The following is a 21,541-nucleotide window of genomic DNA, read 5'->3' as shown; positions in this document are numbered from 1 at the left end:
ACTGCGATATTTTTCAAAACATTGTTTTTATGTTCCACAGAAAAAAAGAAAGTCGTACATATTTGAAACAACATTAGGATGAGTAAACAATAACAGAATTTTAATTAATGCGTGAACTGCTCCTTAAAGTGGGTCTGAGAGTTACCTTCAAATGTCTTTACTAAACCAATTTTTTTTTGTTAAAAATATGATGAAATAGCTATAACTATGATGATGACTGAAGTGAGTGAACAGTTGTGTTTATTAAACTATTGCTCCACCATGACAATATTTAAAAAAAGACGAAACTATGCTATATAGTTATCCTTATAGTGTGGATAGATCATGAAAAAGAAAAATGAAAGGTAAGTTGGTTGTATGAACCACCATATTGTATGTTTACAGCTTCATATAAGCTTGTAAGCTATTAAACGTCATTACCGACGTAACCAAACCTCGCCTTGTTGTCAAGTATGCAACAGGTCCTTGTTATATTTCATTCACTCTCTGTTACACCAGGAAATCAAGCCCATGCGTAAAGCTCTTGTCTCACATGAGAGCTGTTGATTAGGTGAAAGGGAATATGGGTCCTGTCAGACAATAGCAATCAGGCAGGCAGCAAGGCGTTACAATGCATGGACCTGCAGTCCCGCCGTGGCTCTCACGGCCGAGCCACTCATCTCATTGTTGTGTTTGTATTGATACGGTGAATGGGGCAGGCCATGAGAACGGACATGGGCGCAGTTCAGTGGGGAGGAGCGAGTGAATGGCCACCTCTCTGCTGACTTCAGAGCTTTTTCATAATTTATTTTCCTTTGTTATTCTTACCTGTGTGGTTTTCAATGTGGCTCAAGTTTCAGTACAGCTCCTGGCAGCTACAGGGTCAAATACAATCACTTGATAATGTTGCAGCTGATCTTGCTCGTATTAACTAGCTAATTTTACGTTTTCCTGTTTAAATTACACTATTGATTCCTTGTAATGCTAATGTCTATAACCTTTTCTTTCCCTTATGAAAATTACCCATGGTTTTACTACAAATAAAACCAAAAAAACAATGGTTACTATAGTTAAACCACGGTAACCACAAATTATGGTTTCGCTTCACTAACCATAGTTTAACCATGGTATTTGTAGTAAAACTGTGGTTATACAAATGTAATTACTGTATGCCAAAAAACCAATGTTACTTTTACTAGAGTAAAAGTAACATTGGTTAATTTTCGTAAGGTTTACTTAAAGGGGCAATTCACCCAAACATAAGGTATTTTAAAATGTATTTTGGCACTAATAGCACAGAAATTACTTTTGTCAATGTAATGTATTGGGTATGTAAATCTATACCATGTATTACGGTACTCTGTTCGTATGTGGAGCGCTAGTTGTAACAGCGAGTGAAAGCGAGCAGCATGTTCAGTAAATAATCCTCTGCAGTAAATGGTTGTCTGCGTCATTCCTTTGAACCTACAAACATAACAGTGGCGACGAGGAGGTTTTGGAATCTTCAACGTTTGAAAAAATCAAGAGAAACTTGAAAGAAATTTGCAGGTAAAAGAAGAAAGAGGACTAATCGCGAGTCAAACAAATGTGTAAGGAGGCAGGCACACTCACATGCTGAGCTCGGTGACACTGTCAGGCCAGAATGAGAACGACAGCAGATATGGAGGTAACATTTCAGTGACATTCTCTGACATTTCAGTAAAAAGAAAAAGAGGCAATAAATTACAAAGAAACCAAGGAAAAGGAAAATGGCCACAATAGGACGGGTGCCTGAGTTTGACAGTACTAAAGAGGATTTTGACACCTATTTGGAGAGATTTGCACATTGGATTGCAGCAAATGAAATTGACAGTGGAAAAAAAGCAGATGTGTTCCTTAGTGTTTTAGGACCTGTGGAATATGGTCTCTTGAAAAGTCTAGTTGAGCCATTATCACAGGCTTTCTTAAAAGTAAGATCCTTTTCTGACAGTAACATTCTGTGATAAACGTCACCTGCAAGTCCACAGACAAATTTATCCCTTCAAAGCCAGAATGTAGTCAGATATAGATTCTCCGGGACTTTGGTTGTATTGGTAAAATCTGAAGCGTTCTGCAATCAGAATGGGCTTGGGCTTAAAATGTGAATTCCTCTGTAAATCTGTGGAATACTTGGGATTCAAGATCGATGAGAAAGGGCTGCATCCAACAGAGAGCAAGGTGGAAGCAATTGTGAAGGCTCCTGCTCCTACTAATATCTCAGAACTACGATCTTTTCTGGGTCTTCTGAACTACTACGGAAAGTCTGTGCCAAATCTTTCCACGTTGTTGCACTCACTTCACAGACTGTTGCAGACCAATGTAAAGTGGCCCAAGCTTTTGACACCTGTAAACAGCAACTGTTGTTAAGTAAGTGATTAGCCCACTATGATCCGAAAAAAACACTTAGACTTGCCTGCAACGCTTCTGCCTATGGCGTAGGAGCAGTTATCACACATGTGCTACCTACAGGGGAGGAACACCCCATTGCGTTTGCATCGAGGACTCTCACAGCAAGTGAGAAAAACTATGCACAGATTGAAAAAGAGACCCTCAGCATAGTCTTTGGAGTGAAAAAGTTTCCCAAGTATCTGTATGGATGCAAATTCCATCTCCTAACTGATCATAAACCTTTGCTTGCTATCCTAGGTCCCAAGTCTGCCATTCCTACACTTGATGCTCTCCGCATGTAACGTTGGACATTGACTTTGTTGGCCTATGATTATGACATCGAGTACAGACGTTCTTCTGATAATGCTAACGCGGATGTGTTGTCCAGATTACCATGTGACTCAACCTCTACAGGGGGGGGGAGAGGAAAAAAAAAAATGTCAGAAAAGACCAGCTCCCAACAGACCAGGGCTGTATCCTGTGGGGTTCGAGAGTGATCATTCCTCCGAAGTATAGGGAAAGGCTGTTGTCAGAGCTGCATGAGGGTCACCTCGGTATAGTAAGAATGAAAGCATTGGCAAGAGGATATCTCTGGTGGCCGGGGCTCGACCAAGACATCAGAACCTAGTAATTAAGTGCACGCCATGCGAACTGGGGCGAAATCATCCTCCTAGCGCTCCCCTCCATCCTTGGTCCTGGGCGACAACACCCTGGGAGCGCATTTACATAGATTATGCCGAGATTGACAAACAGCACTTTCTACTGATTGTGGATGTCCACTCAAAATGGGTGGAAATCTTCCCCACTCACTTGACCAATGCAGAGAAGACCATAAACATCTTGCACCATCTCTGGGCTTCTTATGGATTCCCAAAAGAGTTGGTGTCTGACAATGGCCCACCATTCACTTCCAGGGAGTTTGAGGAGTTCCTACGGAAAAACGGTGTGCGTCATGTTCTGTCTCCTCCGTATCATCCAGCCACAAATGGTCAAGCCGAGCGGGTGGTACAAATCTTCAAAAAGGCATGGGAAAGGTTAAGAGAGCAGTCAGTAGCACCTCATATGCGCCTTATTGTTAGCCTACCGCAACACTCCCCATACAGTAACAGAACGTACACCTGCTGAACTGAAAAAACAGCCTCGAATTCGTCTCACACTGCTAAAGCCGGATACATCTGCTGTGGTTGTCAAACACCAAGAGCAGCAAAAAAGAGCTCATGACACACCTTCTAGAAAACTCAGATCATTTGAGGTTGGCCAGAAAGTGATTGTGCGGAACAGTCGACACTCAAATTGTGGGTCCAGGAGTGGTTTTGTTCAAACTTGGACCTCTCACATATCAAGTTCAAATTGGAGAACGCAGTGTGAAGGTACATGTGGTCCATTTGCTGCCATCTAATATACAGGACAGAACAGCAGCTATGGACAGTATCATGGCTGATGATTTTGCTCCTAATGTGTGTGAAGATGGCAATGCCAGTGTTACTCAGCCTCATGTTCCAGTGGATACAGGGACAGTTCCAAGTCCTGAAAGGAGGTATCCACTTCGCCAGAGGAAAGCACCTAACAGATTAGATCTGTAGCCATGGACTGATTAGTGGTGCTAAAAAGGCAATTTTAGTTGTATCATGTGAAGTTCTAACTCGTGTGTGTTCAAAGTTGTTACGTGAGACGCAACTGTACTCACATTATTGCACAATGTTTGCACTGTTAAGGGGTTAAAGTCTATGGGGGAGGAAATGTAATGTATTGGGTATGTAAATCTATACCATGTATTACGGTACTCTATTCGTATGTGGAGCGCTAGTTGGTGCTAGGGGGCAATGTAACAGTGAGTGAAAGTGAGCAGCATGTTCAGTAAATAATGCTCCGCAGTAAATGGTTGTCTGCATCGTTCCTTTGAACCTACAAACATATCAGTCAAAAGTTTTTCTTTGCTCTCCGTTTGAAACTAAGAGCTTGACTGAATTTGGAACCACAAACTAGCATGCAAAAGTTTTTGCCATCATTCTGTCAAATGGTTAACAGGATGTTCAGTTGGCTAGCTAACAGCTTAGCCTACTAGCTTAGCATAGAACTAACTGGTTAAGTAACTGGCAGAAGTAGTACAAGCTGTGTGTTAGTAGCTATGCTATTCCAAATTTAGTCCTATTCTAAACTAGTTAGCACTATGTTAACAAGCTTGCTAATTGACGGTACAGTTTTTAATAATACATTAATTACAAATAACATGTAATTACATGCTTGAAAATATTTTACATTAGTTCACACTTGAGTATATAATTTCTGTAAGTGTTCTTTATAAAATTATGCTAAAGTGTACTTCTATTTCATAGTTACACAATCAGTAACTCAATTGTATTTTGGCAAAAATTGTGGTTACCATAGTTGTTTTTGTTAGGGTAATGTAAACATGCTGACAAGATGGCACCACTGGTGGCAGCTATTGTGCGTTACTCTCCAGTGTTTGTACTGTTTTTCTTTGTTTTTCAAATACGATCAGTTTTACCAGGGATGACCTGCTGAAGATTCGGCAGAACACACCACAGAGTCTTTTACCGGATTTAGATTTTTCGGACGTTTTGCTGGACATTGTAGTTGGTGGAGCCGTAGCTCTGGTCAAACACTACAGGAGGCGTAGGCGGGGGAAGAGAGCCGGCGCGCTTGTGAAGCTTCGTCAGCGCGGTTTTCGAACGGCGTTGCCTAGCATCCATCTGGCGAATGTCCACTCTCTACCGAACAAAACGGACGAACTCCTTCTGCTCTCCCGGACAAATAAGGATTTTTCTAACTCTGCTGCTCTGTGTTTCATGGAAACCTGGCTAAATGGCGACATACCGGACAGCGTACTACATCTGCCTAATTACCAGCTGATCAGAGCAGATCGCGACGCGGAATCAACAGGGAAATCACGCGACTGCGGGACGTGCTTTTAAATCAATGAGAGGTGGTGTACAGATGTAACTGTGTTAAAGAAGATGTGCTGTTCAGATCTAGAAACGCTCTTCATTAACTGTAAGCCGTTCTACTCGCCGCGGGAGTCCTACTTGTTCATTCTCGTGAATGTCTACATTCCACCGCAAGCGCACGTGAGCACAGCTTTACAGAAACTTGCTGATATGATCACAGAGAGTAAGCAACAACACCCGGACTCTGTTTTAATCATTCTCGGGGACTTTAATAAAGCAAATCTCTCCCGCGAACTGCCAAAATACAGACAGCACATCACATGTCCCACCAGAGACAGTAATATATTGGATCACTGTTACACAACAATAAAGGATGCATATCACTCGGTTCCACGAGCAGCTTTAGGACTCTCTGATCACTGTTTGGTTCATCTTATTCCGTCCTACAGGCAGAAACTTAAATCTGCAAAGCCTGTATTAAGATATGTTAAAAGATGGACTAATGAAACAGAGCGGGACTTACAAGCCTGTTTCTATCTCACTGATTGGACTGTTTTTGAAGCCGCTGCCATCGATCTGGACGAGTTCACAGAGACTGTAGCATCTTATATTAGTTTCTGTGAGGGTATGTGCATTCCTAACAGAACTCATCTAATCTACAACAATGACAAACCATGGTTCACTGCAAAACTCAGACCGCTCCGTCAGGCCAAAGAATATGCTTACAGAAAGGGGGATAAAGTCTTGTATAAACAGGCCAAATACACACTGGAAAAGGAGATCAGAGTGGCAAAGAGGAATTATTCTGACAAGCTAAGGAAAAAATTATCTTCCAGTGATCCTGCTTCAGTGTGGAAAGGAATGAAGGATATCACTAGTTACAAGACACCATCCCCCAGCACTCTGGAGAATCAACACCTGGCAGACGACTTGAACGAGTTTTATTGTCGTTTTGAAAAATCACCCCACACCCGCCCTGAACACCTCCCCACACAACCATTAACACCTCCAGCAACCCTCCTCTCCCCCACACCTACAATTCAAATCAGTGAAGATGAAATGTGCCAGGTCTTCAGAAAGAACAAAAGAAGGAAAGCACCAGGTCCAGACGGTGTGTCACCAGCCTGCCTAAAAACCTGTGCTGTTCAGCTGACCCCCATCTTCACACAGATCTTCAACAGATTACTGGAGCTGTGCGAAGTCCCCTCATGCTTCAAACGCTCCACCATCATCCCCGTCCCAAAGAAACTCCAAATTACTGGACTTAATGACTACAGACCTGTGGCCCTAACATCTTTAGCCATGAAATCATTTGAAAGACTGGTTTTGGCTTATCTGAAGGACATCACCGGACCCTTACTGGACCACCTGCAGTTTGTCTATAGAGCAAACAGGTCTGTGGATGATGCAGTCAACATGGGACTGTACTTCACCCTGCAGCATCTGGACAGACCAGGGACTTATGTGAGGATCCTGTTTGTGGACTTCAGCTTCGCTTTTAACACCATCATCACGGAAACCCTTCAGAATACACTAACCCAGCTCTCCATCCCCACCTCCATCTGTCAGTGGATCACCAGCTTCCTGACAGACAGACAGCAGTTAGTAAAGCTTGGTAAATTCACATCCAGCACTTGTACCATCAGCACTGGAGCTCCTCAGGGCTGCGTACTCTCCCCACTGCTCTTCTCCCTCTACACCAACGACTGCACCGCTAAAGACCCCTCTGTCAAGCTCCTAAAGTTTGCAGACGACACCACACTGATCGGCCTCATCCAGGACGGTGACGAATCTGCTTACAGACAGGAGGCTAAGGAGCTGGCTGTCTGGTGCAGTCTTAGCAACCTGGAGCTTAACACACTCAAAACTGTGGAGATGATTGTGGACTTCAGGAGAAATCCCCCTGCTCTTCCCCACTCACTATCACGAACAACACTGTGACTGCAGTGGAGTCATTCAGATTCCTGGGCACCACCATCTCCCAGGATCTGAAGTGGGATATTCACATAGACTCCCTTGTCAGAAAGGCCCAGCAGAGGTTGTACTTTCTTCGCCAGCTGAGGAAGTTCAACCTGCCACAGGAGCTGCTGAAACAATTCTACTCCGCCATCATTGAATCCATCCTCTGCACTTCAATAACTGTCTGGTTCAGCTCAGCTACCAAATCTGACCTCAGAAGACTACGGAGAGTAGTCCGGACTGTTGAGCGAATCATTGGTACAACCCTCCCCACTCTCCAAGAGCTGTACTTATCCAGAGTGAGCAAAAGGGCTAGTAAAATCACTCTGGGCCCCTCACATGCAGCACACTCCCTCTTTGAACTGTTACCGTCTGGTCGACGTTACAGAGCTCTGAGAACCAGAACGACCAGACACAGGAACAGATTCTTCCCTCAGGCAATCCATCTCATGAACACTCAACAATAAAGGTGGAACACACAACTATAATACATTATCCATTCACCACACTCACTTATTGTATTTTTATTTCTCATTTCTAATTTGCACATACTTGACCTGTACATACATAGTTGTCTATATTATATATTGTGTTTTTTGCTGCTTGTACATTGCCTATTTGGATATTTGTATATTATTCTTTTAATATCTGTGTCCTGTTCTGTTGCTGTCTTTCTGTTGCACTGTGGAGCTTCTGTCACTACAACAAATTCCTTGTATGTGTAAACATACCTGGCCAATAATGCTCATTCTGATTCTGATTCTAAAGAAACAAAATACTCACCATTGTTGTCAATATGCCCAGAGCGTGCTAAATTAAATTAGCTTCCAGAAAAACTAAACCCTGGGTGAGCTATAATTAGCATGTATGACTAGACGTGGCGCTCTGATACACTGTAAAAGTGTGTAGACGTTTGTATGGCCTAACAGGTGCACAGACTGCCTTGAAAGGACCAAAACCAATGTGTAGACAGACAGACAAAAGCTAAAAGAAAGATGAGCCAAGACTGTACTTCTGTTACTAGTGAATAGGCGGGCAGTTTCTCTCGGCAAGCCTGTTCAGTGTAGGGTATCCTAACTAAAGGTGTAAAGGTGTTTCATGTCAAAGCCATTGTTGCTTGTATTGTGGCCTTTCTCCGAAGGGACAGGGCCCTCTTTAGGGAGGATTCTTTCATCTTTTAAAAGCATTAACATGGTCGGGTTTGGCAATAGACTGCTGGAACCGAAAACGATGTTGGCTTAAAAGGAATGGAGGGATTGTGTGGTTTAACTTAGTTTAACTTGTTGACAGCTTAATAGACTTTCTTATCAGTCCTAGAACTAAACAGCGGGCAGTGACACAATGTCACTGTCTTAAAGGCAACTCTTGGTAGTCATCTTGGTCACTCCCCAGGACAGCTGTTTTCTGAGTGGGTACTTGGCAATTCAGCTCCTATTTACATGAATGGGGAAAGAATTAAATCTTTATAACTGTTGTTGACATTATGTTTAAATTCAACAATAAAGTTATTCTCTAAAAAAGTTGATTTTCAGATTTTTTCCTCCCATAAAAACTGATCGGCAAGTATTTATTGACGCTGTGATATTATTACTACCTTTATTAATAATGTTCCCACCTGACATTATTACTAAGACTTTTGATTGTTTTATTTTCTTAAATTTAATTTGATTTGATTTTAGTCTAGTTTAATTTTTTATTTGATTTATAAAATATTTTTTATTATATTTGCATTTTTATTTGATTTTACTATCATTTTAAATGAAAAATTATTTAAAATCCAATAAAATTCCAATAAAAATAATTCTCTAAGACGGTTTTAATATAATTTCAAAATGCAAAGCACTGATTAGTCTAAAATCAATAAATTATGACAAATAAATATACCTGTAAATATAGTAGAAGTGGCATATCAGATCAAGGAAACAAAGTTTTTATTAGGCACTTAACAAATTCAAATCACTAAAAATATAATAATATAATCTACAAAATGTAATATTACTTAATATGTAGAATGGTGGCTTTTACATATTTTAATATGGAGTTATATATGGTCTAAAACTGAAAGGACATGTTTGTTACCACACTTTAAGAATGACCCTGGTATCATAAATATTGCTTATTTAGCTTAAATCACTCAGAAGTCTGGTCAACTGGATATACAGTATATTCTAAAGTAAACCAAATCTATCATCAAAAAGGCAATGTCTCCGTCTCTGTTATAGTCGACTGCTTAGGATGTCCTGTCTGTCCGATTTGTTCTATTTTTGTTTGTCAGTCTGCAGTGATGAGCCTGAAATGGCACAGATTGAGTTATGGACAGTTATGGATCAGAGGTCTGACCCCATGCATTAGGCATGCAGGCTAATTATGTGCTAATTAGAGCATTGGCAGAAGGCTTTTAGAGTTTATATGCCTCTCCCACTGCACCTGTTTCTCTGTTTGTTTACTAGAAGTCAGTTTTGGAGTATTAAGGGAATACATAATTAATCCAAAAAGTAAAATTCATGTTGTTCTAAACCCATAAAAACCCACAAAAGAAAAAACAATAACTTTTTTGTGTGTTTTACATAAAAAGAAGGTCATATGGATTTGGAATAAAAAGAGTAAATAGTGAAATTGCATTTTTCTTTGAAATGCAAAAAAAAAAAAAAAATATGTTCTCAGAAACAAACTGAGGTAGAAGGAAACTCCATTACATTAAATGGCGAATAAGTTCTTTTGATAGTCAAATAGGATTCAATAAAAAAAAAAGTAAATTGTGGAACTAAATTAATCCAGTAGTATTTCGACAAGGATTGATTTAATGTATTGTCTCCTATATAGTATGTGATTGGAGGACTTTATTTAAAAAAAATTAAAAAGGCAAAAATGGTCAAAGCTTCCTGATCAGCAGGAGACCAACATTTTGAAAGAGTGGAGTGATTATGAGGAAGAACTTTGTGGATGAACTTTTACCGCATGACCTTAAAGTCCTGGGTGATGACCTTCTGACAATAAAAGAGACCTTTTTTAAGTCAAGTGAATGAAACCACCAGGCAAAAGACTGAACAAAGAGAATAATAGAGGTTGCCTTTCTGCTCAACTTCTCCTGAACTCACATTCTCTATGATTTCCATATTGTTCTAACAATCTGATGCATAATTGCTTTTATCAAACAATTATGCCATTTGATTTGGCACTGTCCCTTCTCAAACAGGATTCTGTGGCAGATTACAACCTAACTGCAGAGTTTCAAACCATTAATACTGGAATAAATCCAAACACGTCATTCAGGGACTTTGCTCTCTGTGGTAGTGCGAAAGTTTTGACAGCAGGTCACAGCAGGTCATAACATGATTTAGCTGCTGCAAGAGGAATTTTAAAGATTGATCTGTCTTTTTGAAGCAGCCGTCCTGTTTTATAGCTGATTTGAACTTTTAACCAATATTTGCTAGCCAAATTTTGAATAAAAATGCCAGGCCTATATTTTAAATCCAAAAATACATCAGGTACGTTTAAGAGGAGTTTCGCCTTATAAGACCATCTGTCAGTTTACCTTGGCTTAAAATCAACAAGTATATATGTTACAATGAATATACAGTGGAGACCCCTGAGACTCAAAATCAAATATATTAATAATAATGATAACACAAAGAATTATGTGGAGAAAAATGAATTTTATGATGTAAGATGAATAAGAAATATTTAAGATTCAGCACTAGGTCGCTAAACAAATAATATAATTACCTAACTATTTTATAAAAACAAATAAGTATAAATTTATTTTAATATATGCATAATTTACAATAATTATGTAAATTATTATAATTATTTTAATATGCTTATTTAATTATTAGACGGAAAAGCAAAAGGGGCATAACAAATACTAAGAAATTCTAATATATAATTCTCTTATATATATATATATATAAGAGTCTTGACTTGACTTGACATGACTTGATATATATATATATATATATATATATATATATATATATATATATATATATATATATATATATATATATATATATATATATATATATATATGAAAAAATCATTCATATATATATATGAAAAAATCATTCATATATATATATATATATATATATATATATATGAAAAAATCATTCATGTATATATATATATATATATATATATATATATGTATATATATATATATATATATATATATATATATATATATATATATATATATATATATATATATAAACAATGTGTATTATGAACATTTTTGGATAATTTTTTAACTTCCAATTGTTCTACTGATAATATATTTGTAATGAAAAAAAAATGTATTAGAAAAATGCAAAATAGGCCTTTTGATGATTTTTATTCAGTTAAATATTTTTATTTAGCAAACATATTTAGTCGTTTTGACCGATTAAACTGATATTTTTTTCTTTTTCAGTGGATGTATCAGAAGCATATGGATTCAGATCACAGAAGAAACTCTCAGAGAACATAGACTGGTCGTACGCGGGTGAGTGTTGAATTCTAACTGTACTTACATCTTGTTTATTATCTCTGCATAGTGATCATAGCAACTAGCGATCATTAGACTTTAGTCTGTATAAAAGGCCTGCTAGAAAGATGCGCTCTGAACTGAAGTGCTGGTGGCATCTTCCCCCATGCCAGCGCAGTGCAGGTTTAGGGATCATCTTTGTCTAAGCATGCAGGGCTTAACGCCACAGATTAAACTCATCCGTATCTAACTGGGCTTTCAGGGTTAATATGGCCTAAATTACAGGTCCTGTGTGATCTCGCCCAGCCAATGCATGTCAAAGTTTACAGGGTGTGTTTGGGCTTTCATGCACTGTGACTCCAAGTTGTGGCTCCGTTTTGTTGTTCATTTCTGCTGAAACTGACTTAATGTTGTGTTTAATCCTTGATGCCACACCTTTAAGACTTTATGCAAATGACCCATTGTGATTGCCTTTGAACAGTAATAGAATGTTGTTTTTAATAACATTCCCACAACATTAGCACAAAAACTCATGGAACGTTTTTTCTTAAATATTTAGTTGGACTGACTTTTTAAAATGTTACTACTTACTAGTTTCAGATGGTTCAGGGAACATTAAAAATAACATTCCAATAATGTGTGCAAAGTCATAAAATTGTAATTTTTTTTGATGAAATCTGAGGCTGCGTTTATACTTGGCATTAGCATGCAGATGTATCCGGATGTATCCTGTATCCGGATGTTGTCCACATACACATTGAAAAGACAAGTGTAAATGCGCTTCTGATCGGAATGCTATACGATCAGCATGTCCTGGTCCAGAGGTAGTCGAGGACGCATTGTGATCAGATCTCAGAGTAATGTAAACGCAATCCAGCCATCGTGTCTGCATTCACAAAAATCACACAAAAGCCCGCCCCTTCTCTCGCGAACTGTCAGAAGAGAGATGCTCTTGGGAGACTCATACAGTTATTTTCCTTTGTTAAATGTCCCACAACTGAAAATAGTTTTCAAAAGAAAACCCACCACTTCAGGTCAACTGCAGGGCCATCCTCTGCAGACTTATTTAAATATTGCACGGGAATAACAGATCCGATCGGTTATCCAGATAGAGAAGTCAGCTGATGTTACCAAGTGTAAACACGCCGTGTTCTGATTGACTGACGATCCGATCTGCTTGATCGGATCACGGTGATCGCATGTTAATGACAAATGTAAACGCAGCCTGAGATCTTTCTGACCCTGCATAGACAGGAACGCAACTGAAAACGTTCAAGTCCCAGAAAGGTGGTAAGGACATTGTTAAACTAGTCCTTGTGACATCAGCGGTTCAACCGTAATGTTATGAAGCTACGAGAATACTTTTTGTGTGCAAAGAAAACTAAAATAACAACTTTATTCAGCATTTTCTTCTTTTCATGTCACATGGACTAGTTTAACAATCTCCTTACTAACTTTCTGGGCATTGAACGTATCAGTTGCATTGCTGTATATGGAGAGTCAGAAAGCTCTCGGATTTCATCAAAACATATTTTAAGTTGTTTTCCGAAGATGAACACTATGAGTCTTATGAGTTTGGAACAACATGAGGATGAGTAATTAATGACAGAATTTAAATTTTTGGCTGAACTTTAACATTTTCTATAACATTCATATAACCAAGAATAAAAAAAAATATAATGTAACGTTCACAGAGCATTCAGAAATAATGTTTAATAACATAATGGGAATGTTAGCAAAACATTCGTAGAGCATGTTTTTTTAAGATGGGGAGCAGGAAAAGTTGTGTTTTTTTTATTATATGGCCCCTTGAAGTTTGGGAAGAGATGAAGTATCAAATCAAACAACATCAGTGACACATTTTGTATCTCTCGTCCTTTCATCTCCAGCTCTTTCCCGTTTCTAGCACAATGGAGAATTCCCCTGTCTCGCTTTGTTATTGAAAGTAGGCCAGATTTGATATTCTCCTTATTGTTGTTCACTTTTGATATTTAGCTTCTGATCTCTACGATTTACAGATCGTTCCTTTGGAAAATGATTCAGAAGATGATCTGAATCTTCAGCCTGGAGCTCAGAGTTTCAGAGCAAATGTGTTTAGTCTAGGAAAGATGATCTATTGAGTTTGGATAATAAGTGACGAGGTTATCCGTCTCCTCAAACCTCCTGCTTTTGACCCGTCGCTACAAACCAGATCTGGGTGTCATTGGAGGTTGGCACAACAAATGGGGCATTACAGCGTCCGGACTGCATGCTGGTGGTTGGCCATGCAGATGGGACATTGTTCATCAGCATTACCCAGAATACTGCGGCCCCTCCTCCTCATTGACCCGTTTTTCTTATTGCTCATGTTGTCTAAATGATACAGAAACACGAATAATCAATCCCTGTTCACTTTATTTAAACAATTCATTTTGATTAAACACCATTGTTTCAGGTTTCTCGTTCAAACATGATTGCATCATGTTAAACGGACTTGAAACAGAAACTTTTGGCTTAACTTGTTTTCATTTTGAAATAAAATGTTTCAATCACGTAGCTCAAAATAAGTTTCACACTTCCCATCATGCTTTGCAGAGGGCTGGATATAGGGAGAATTTTTTTTTTATAAAGTGTTATTTTATGCATGTTTATGCATTAAGCATTAAAAATGAGAATGTTCAAAATGAGAAACAAGGGAAGACTTGTTAATGTCTACACTGAAAAAATTATACTAAATTTTTTAAGTTAAGTGGTTGCAAACAATTTATTTTAGCTACATTTAAATAAAAACAAATGTTGAAAATTAGACAACTAAATTAGTTTATTTAAATGTACCTAATTTAAATTGATTGCAACCACTTACCTTGAAAAATTTTAGTAAATTCAATTTCAATTCAAATTCAAAGAATAATTTTTTTTCCAGTAAAAGAACTATATGTTATGTTAACTACCTATGTTATGTTTTTTTGGGGGGCAAGTTACCGGTGAAGTGTGGATTGTGTGGTTGGGTTGAGGACATGCTAAGAAGAGTCTAAGTTGCTTTAATTAGAAATAAAAGCAACTGGGGACCATCCTTAAACTGCCAACAACTAACATATGTGTAAATAAAAGTTATATTTTACTTGCTAATATGTTATCATAACAGTTTGGCTGAACTTGCATGGACAGTGGTTCTACATGATGGAAACATGTTATTGCTGTACTCAGATATTTCATTTAGCATGAACTTAGGCAAACTATGTAAACTCAACTTAAGTTAGACATGTTGTTACTGAACCTAAAAAAACATGTTTTTCAAGCTTTTTTCAAGGCAAAAAAAACCTGTCATATATAGTGCGTGATATTTGAATTAATATAACAGTTTTCCATTTTATTCTGATGTAATGGTGACATGCAAACTAATTGATATTACAAGTGGCACGATTTCCTGAGAATGACCCACATTTATTAAGTGGTTTTAGTATGTATTTGGTTGAGTTCAATATGAGCTATTCTTTACCGAACATATTTGTTACTTGGCCATTGCTCTGTCTGTAAAAGAGAGACAGATAGAGATAGAAAATGAGTAAGAGAAAATAAAGAAAGAGAGAGAGAAAGTGCTCAGCATATGAAGCTGGACTGGTCTGTCTGCTTTAAATCTCTTGGCATTGAATGACACCTTATCCATTAGCTTTAAACACCAACATCACACAGACCTACTACTGCTTCTGATACTAATGAACTATTAAGTCACTTCTCCATTTCAGTCAGAAAAAAATATATAATCATAGCTTAAAATTACAACTCTTTCTTACAACTCTTTCAGCAAGCAATTAATTGGATTTAATTGGATTTCTCTTGATAGCTGGAAGGTGTAATAGAAATGAGTACTGGTTTGTACCATTTGTACCATGTATCATTGTGAGTAACTGCATACATGCGTTTGACACACTTCTCCCATTCCTCCATCCCTCTTGTCTATGATAATAAGGGTAAAAACAGTTTATTATTGTGATATCTTTTGATAATAATATTTTGATTTTAAAATATGGTTAAATATCCTAATATCCATTAGATGGTTTAATATCAAATCACTATTTAGCAGAACAAATACAAAATACTTAAAAAAGTAGCTGCTTGCGCCAACTCTGCCAACTTGCTTGCTAAACAATTTGGTTTTAAATCAGCTGCAGTTCTTTTTCTTCCATATCCTTTCATTCCTTCAGATCACACAAAACCCTCTCAAACATACTCTGATGTTGCTTAGACTGAGAGAGAACAGAAAAACACAAGGACACAAATACAGACATATTCAAATGAAACACGACAGCCTTGAGAGTTTGTCATCTGTTCTCTCTAAAGTGCTTCACAAAGGATGGAGAGAAGGGACAGTGCTTTTCGGTGTAATGAAGGAGGACTGAAGACATTTCATTAGTTTTTGTCCTCTGATTTACACTTGCTGCAGCTTGTCCAGTTATCTATCTACCTACCTACCTACCAACCAACCAACCAACCAACCAAAATTTAATTGTGAATCCATTGTAACCAGTCTATTTATAATGGTCTATAAAAATAAAATGAGTAATAGGTATAATACTTAAAATAAGGTCATGCAGAAGAAGGCATCAATATGTGCTTTATAAGTACTAATAAACAGCCAATATGCTAATAATATGCTTGCTAGTTAATAGTGAGAATTGGTCCTTAAAATGAAGTGTTACCTAATAATAATAAGATGGTTTTAAATGCTTAAAACAACCAATAAGACTGCATTACGGTGATTTTAAAAAACATTTTACATAACAGGGTTTTTGAAACTTTGTTTTGGGCCTAACAGCAGCTTTTATTTCTTGGTTCATGTATTGTCTATGTTCTGCTGTATTTGATTCAACTGTACTGTATTCTACTGTACACCAGTGTTTATGGCTCAGCTGGGGGTGTAATGCAGCTATTGATATGCTAATGGAGGTGACCTAGAACTGCTGGTGACCTGGTTCATGGGCTTTATTTTTGTGCTGTAGGGACCTCCAGAGAGAGGACTCGGATTAACCCACCAGCAAACCACTACATATCTAATGATGCACCTGTGTGTCTGTGTTTGTACTGAAGCACAGAGGATCATCCTCTGACATTTATGAATGAAGAGGTTTATTCATCCAATTAAACTCCATTTCTCACAGGAACTCTAAACCAAAATAACTGGGCAAAGAAATACCCGTCATGCAACAATGCCAAACAATCGCCAATAAACATTGAGGAGAGCCTGGCACAGGTCAAAATTCAGTTCCAGAAGCTGAGATTAGAGGGATGGGAGGAAAAGACATCAGACTCCACTACAGTAAAGAATGATGGGAAAACAGGTGAGAACAACTGCATTTTTAATAAAGATGTGAATAGACATTGACCATTCATTTCTGTAATGTGTTATTTGTCTCCAGTGGCCATTGATGTGGGAGGAGATTTTTTTGTGAGTGGAGGGGGTCTCAGGTCCAAGTTTAAGGTGGGACGTATCACTTTCCACTGGGGCCTGTGCAACGCCTCCTCTGACGGGTCGGAGCACGGCCTCAACAATGAAAAATTCCCCTTAGAGGTATTTCACATAATAAAATAACATCAATTCAAATTAATTTATTTGTCTATTTGTATTTATTTATTTCTATTTTATTTATTTATATTATATGTCTATTTATTTATATAATTATTTATTTCATTTTAAGTATTATATTTCTTTATTTAATTTAATATATTTATTTCATTTTATTTATTTATTATTTTTATTTTGATTATTTATTAAGTTACTGCATAATAAGCAGGATAATGTACAGTCAGCTGGTAATTTTCTTGATCACCCAGTGGGGGGTTATTTTCCAATTTTCTGAATGCACTTTTTCTCTTACTTTCACTGGAAGAGTGAATGTATACAAATGTTGATTAGTCTCTTTGTTTCTGGTGCAGATGCAGATATACTGTTACGAAGCAGATGTTTTCAGTGGCTTCGATGAGGCCCTCAGTGCAGGAGGAAAGATCACAGCATTGGCCGTGCTGTTTGAGGTAAATATGGCAGTTTTATATATATGTATATTTCAGTTATTTCTTTTATTATTCATACCCTGTAAACAAAACCTGGCTAGTTAGCTAAGAAAACATAAACTTAATTCCTCATTTTAATCATCTTAGATATTTGTTCTGGAAAACAAAACAAAATTCTTAAGGAAGAGATTTTTAGCATTTGCGTATTGTTGCTGATTCTCCACAACATACTTGCTTCTTTATGTATTGAACATTCTCACTCCATAAAATTAATAATCTTAGACAGGCTTAGGCACTCTTCGAAACCTCACCACACCCCCACCTTGCATTTAGCCTGAGGTACAGAGCATTTTCAGAAATCCTCACCTTCACACGGATGTTTTGATGGTAAAGACTGTCAGGACTTAATCATAATGTGTTGCTAAATCTTCGTAATATGTAGGTTTTTCCCTGAGGGTATTCTGGTATACTTCATGAAGTTGTGTGCTTGTGTATATTGTGTTGTTTTGTCAGTTTGATGCCGCATGTTTTGAGAGTGTAGCTTGTATGAACATGTCTTATTTTGAAAGCAGATATATGTGGTTAAGATAAGAGGCAGCAAAATGTGATTTTTTTTTTTTAATGAAAACTCAAATCTGTTTAGTCTAAAGAGCAAAAAACGCTGAAATGCAACAAGCACATGTGCAGTGCTCGTGTCCACAACCTTTTGGCCATGTAATGTATCATGTATCATGTAAATGCTAAATATTTTCTTGATTTTTTTAATGGTTCTCTCCACAGATAAACACTGAGGATAATGAAAACTACATAGCCATCATTGACGCAGTAAACAGTGTCAGCCGTTATGGTATTTGCAGACTTTCTATGTACAGTACATTTACAAGTGTCATATCTTAACATTTTTGCCAAATATTACAGGAAAATCCTATTTTCCATGAGACCCCATGAGTTATTCCATGAGATGTCCACAGGCCCTTAAAGTGACAGTTCACCTAAAAAAGAAAACTGTCATCATTTACTCACCCTCAAACAGAAATTCTGACTGTCTTGGTTGCGCATTTCAGTAAAATGATAATGAATGAGAAAACGCACCATAAAAGTGGTCAATACGGTTTATTTTGTATATTCCAAGTCGTCTGAAATCTGAGGAACAGACTAAAATTCCTTTCTCTATGGAAAATAGAAAGTCATATGGCTTTGGAATGCCATGAAGGTGTGTAAATAATAACACAATTTGAATTTTCATTTGAACTATACCTGTTTTCTCTGGTCAGGAAAGAGCGGCCCCGTCTCTCCGTTCACCCTGCAGGGTCTCCTGCCCAACTCCACAGAGAAGTACTTCATCTATAACGGCTCTCTGACCACCCCACCCTGCTCTGAGACCGTGGAGTGGATCGTCTTCAAAAACACAGTGACCATCTCAGATGTTCAGGTCAGTATAATGGACAGTTTTAGAGCAGTCACCTGCTAGCATATATTTCTGGAATTGCCTGTGTTATATACAGATTTAAAGGGACCGTTCACCCAAAAATGAACAATCTGTCATCATCTAAGACTTTCAAGCTTCAAAAAGCACACAGAAGCATTATTAAAGTGGTCCATACACCATATTCCAGATCTTCTGAAGGCATCTTGACATATGTCCAAACTTTCTTTGAATTGACAACTTTTATGATACCAGTATATTTTTATTTTCAATTGTATTATAGCTGCTTGGAAAAGAGTGGCCAGCAAATTTCCATTTGGTGTTTCACTGAAGAAAGAAAGTCAGACAGGTTTGAGAACAATATTTTTGGGTGAACTCCTAATTAAGGCTTTGACGTAGCAGATGACAAACAGAGGAGACAGTCTCTGTTATTGAGCTCCATGTGCTGACAGATTAAAAGATGAGGTCAAAATGGAACAAAAACACTGCTAACAACAATTGCTTAATATCAACAAACACATTTCATCCATGAATAATGAAAATTACCTTGTTTTGTCTGGTACAAGTTCAATGAATTATTCAAAACCTAACATGGGAATTTCACTGCCAAAAAGGGAATTCTGTTGTTTTCCTATCTTAAAAAACCCTGAGGCTGTCTTCACTTGGATTGATATTGTGACTAGGCGTCTATTTTTCATTTGGCGTGTGTTGTGCAGCACTAACTCTATGTGACACAAACTCTCAGGAACTAAAAACAATTAGCTAGAACTGGCACACAAGCCCAAACATGATAGTACAAATATCAATTTGAATTTAGAGTGTTATCTTAGTTTGACGATAGGTCCGTTTAGTTTCCTGCATATGTTTTTAAATTGGATCTGACATTTGATTTCTTAGAAATGTGTTAGGTCCTGTCCAATAATTATAACATTAGCTGTGCTTTTGGCACTAAATTCAAAAGTTCACACAAAAAGGAAGCCAACTCCCTCCAAAAGAGGAAGACAACAACATTTTTGATTATTGTAATGTTGGATGGCACACATTCAAAAGCAAGCTGTCTTTAAATGGAATTAGAGGGAGTGAGCGTAGAGTTACACGTCACGGCCTTTGTGTTGTGTGTCATTCAGTCTGGGTCTGTTGCCCTCGAGTGACTTGCAAGTCGATACAAGCTACAGTTGAAACACACAGTGAAAACAGGAGTTTTACCGCAAGGTAACAAACCCACACCTGTCAACGTCACAATGGGAATGACATTGACTCACACACATTAAAGAGCAGCTTTGATGTCTGAAAACAATAGTGCACGTCTCGCCGCTGGGCTACACTGTGTTTGTGCTGTGTGTAATTTTTGTGATATATATTCATATAATAATAGATATAATAGTTATGTTTTAGGAAGGTACGTTTATGCTTCATAATGAGGTTGTAAACAGGATCGTAGCAATTTATCATTACCTGTAAGCTAAATCTTCTTTGGCAATTTATTTATATATACCAATTTATATAATACATTTTAATTATAACTTACATTACTGTTAGTCTGTGTATTAGTAGTAGGTATTTTCAAGTGAATCGTTATGCAGGTTACATTGATATGCCAGTAGCTGGCGCAAAGTAACTGTATTTATGAGTGAGTCACTGAATCATTCACTCAGATCAATTTGTTCAAAAACATTGATTCATTCAGGAATTAACAAGTCTGTCTTCATGAGTGAGTCATTGAATCATTGACTAAACCAATTTGTTCAAAAAAATCTAAATATCTTGAATGCTATTTAGAGTGGATCGTATTAACCAATTTGTTCAATAACACTGATTCATTCAGGAATGAACAAGTTTGTTTTCATGAGGAAGTAAGTGAATCATTCACTCAACCAATTCACAAATTCATTCAGGAACAGACAAGTCTGTACTTATGAGAGAGTCATTGAATTTAGGGTGGATAGTATGCAAATTGGATTTATTCAGGAACAACCAACTCTCTTCATGAGTGAGTCTCTTCTTTTTTGATAAACCGTTGTATAGAAGCAATATCAGTTGCAAGAGACTCTTGCTCTGAATATCAACACGGTGGACATTTAGAGCTTGTATGATATTGCTAACTTAACAGTCAGACTAATGGAGGTTGTAGGAGGAGTATTTATTTTATATGACAATTCTAGCTGCTTTTAGACCACTTCAGATCACAGATTTGTTGTCTAATCTGTGTCACCATATGTGTCCACAGCTGGAGATGTTCTGTGAGGTGATGACCATGCAGCAGGCTGGATATGTCATGCTTATGGACTACCTGCAGAATAACTACAGAGAGCAGCAGGAGCAATTCATGGGACAAGTCTTCTCATCCTACACTGGCGTCGAGGAGGTCCACACTCCTAGTGCGTACTTCACAAACACACTTACACGCAT

At 37.7% G+C, this 21,541-nt stretch overlaps 1 protein-coding gene across 1 annotated transcript in view; it reads left to right on the top strand.

Annotated features, from left to right (window-relative positions):
* LOC306868136 (receptor-type tyrosine-protein phosphatase zeta-like) overlaps positions 1-21,541 on the top strand; it is a 53,246-nt gene that overhangs the window by 9,530 nt on the left and 22,175 nt on the right. The window contains exons 2-8 of the mRNA XM_079414178.1: positions 11,665-11,736; positions 16,857-17,036; positions 17,115-17,266; positions 17,632-17,727; positions 18,487-18,553; positions 18,981-19,138; positions 21,360-21,510. Coding sequence (XP_079270304.1) covers positions 11,665-11,736; positions 16,857-17,036; positions 17,115-17,266; positions 17,632-17,727; positions 18,487-18,553; positions 18,981-19,138; positions 21,360-21,510 — 876 coding nt within the window. The remainder of the gene's footprint in view (positions 1-11,664; positions 11,737-16,856; positions 17,037-17,114; positions 17,267-17,631; positions 17,728-18,486; positions 18,554-18,980; positions 19,139-21,359; positions 21,511-21,541) is intronic.

Source organism: Barbus barbus, assembly GCF_936440315.1.
Source record: "Barbus barbus genome assembly, chromosome: 50".
Lineage (NCBI taxonomy): Eukaryota > Metazoa > Chordata > Actinopteri > Cypriniformes > Cyprinidae > Barbus > Barbus barbus.
The sequence above is the reverse complement of the archived record's forward strand: the minus strand, read 5'-3'. Positions and strand labels throughout refer to the sequence as shown.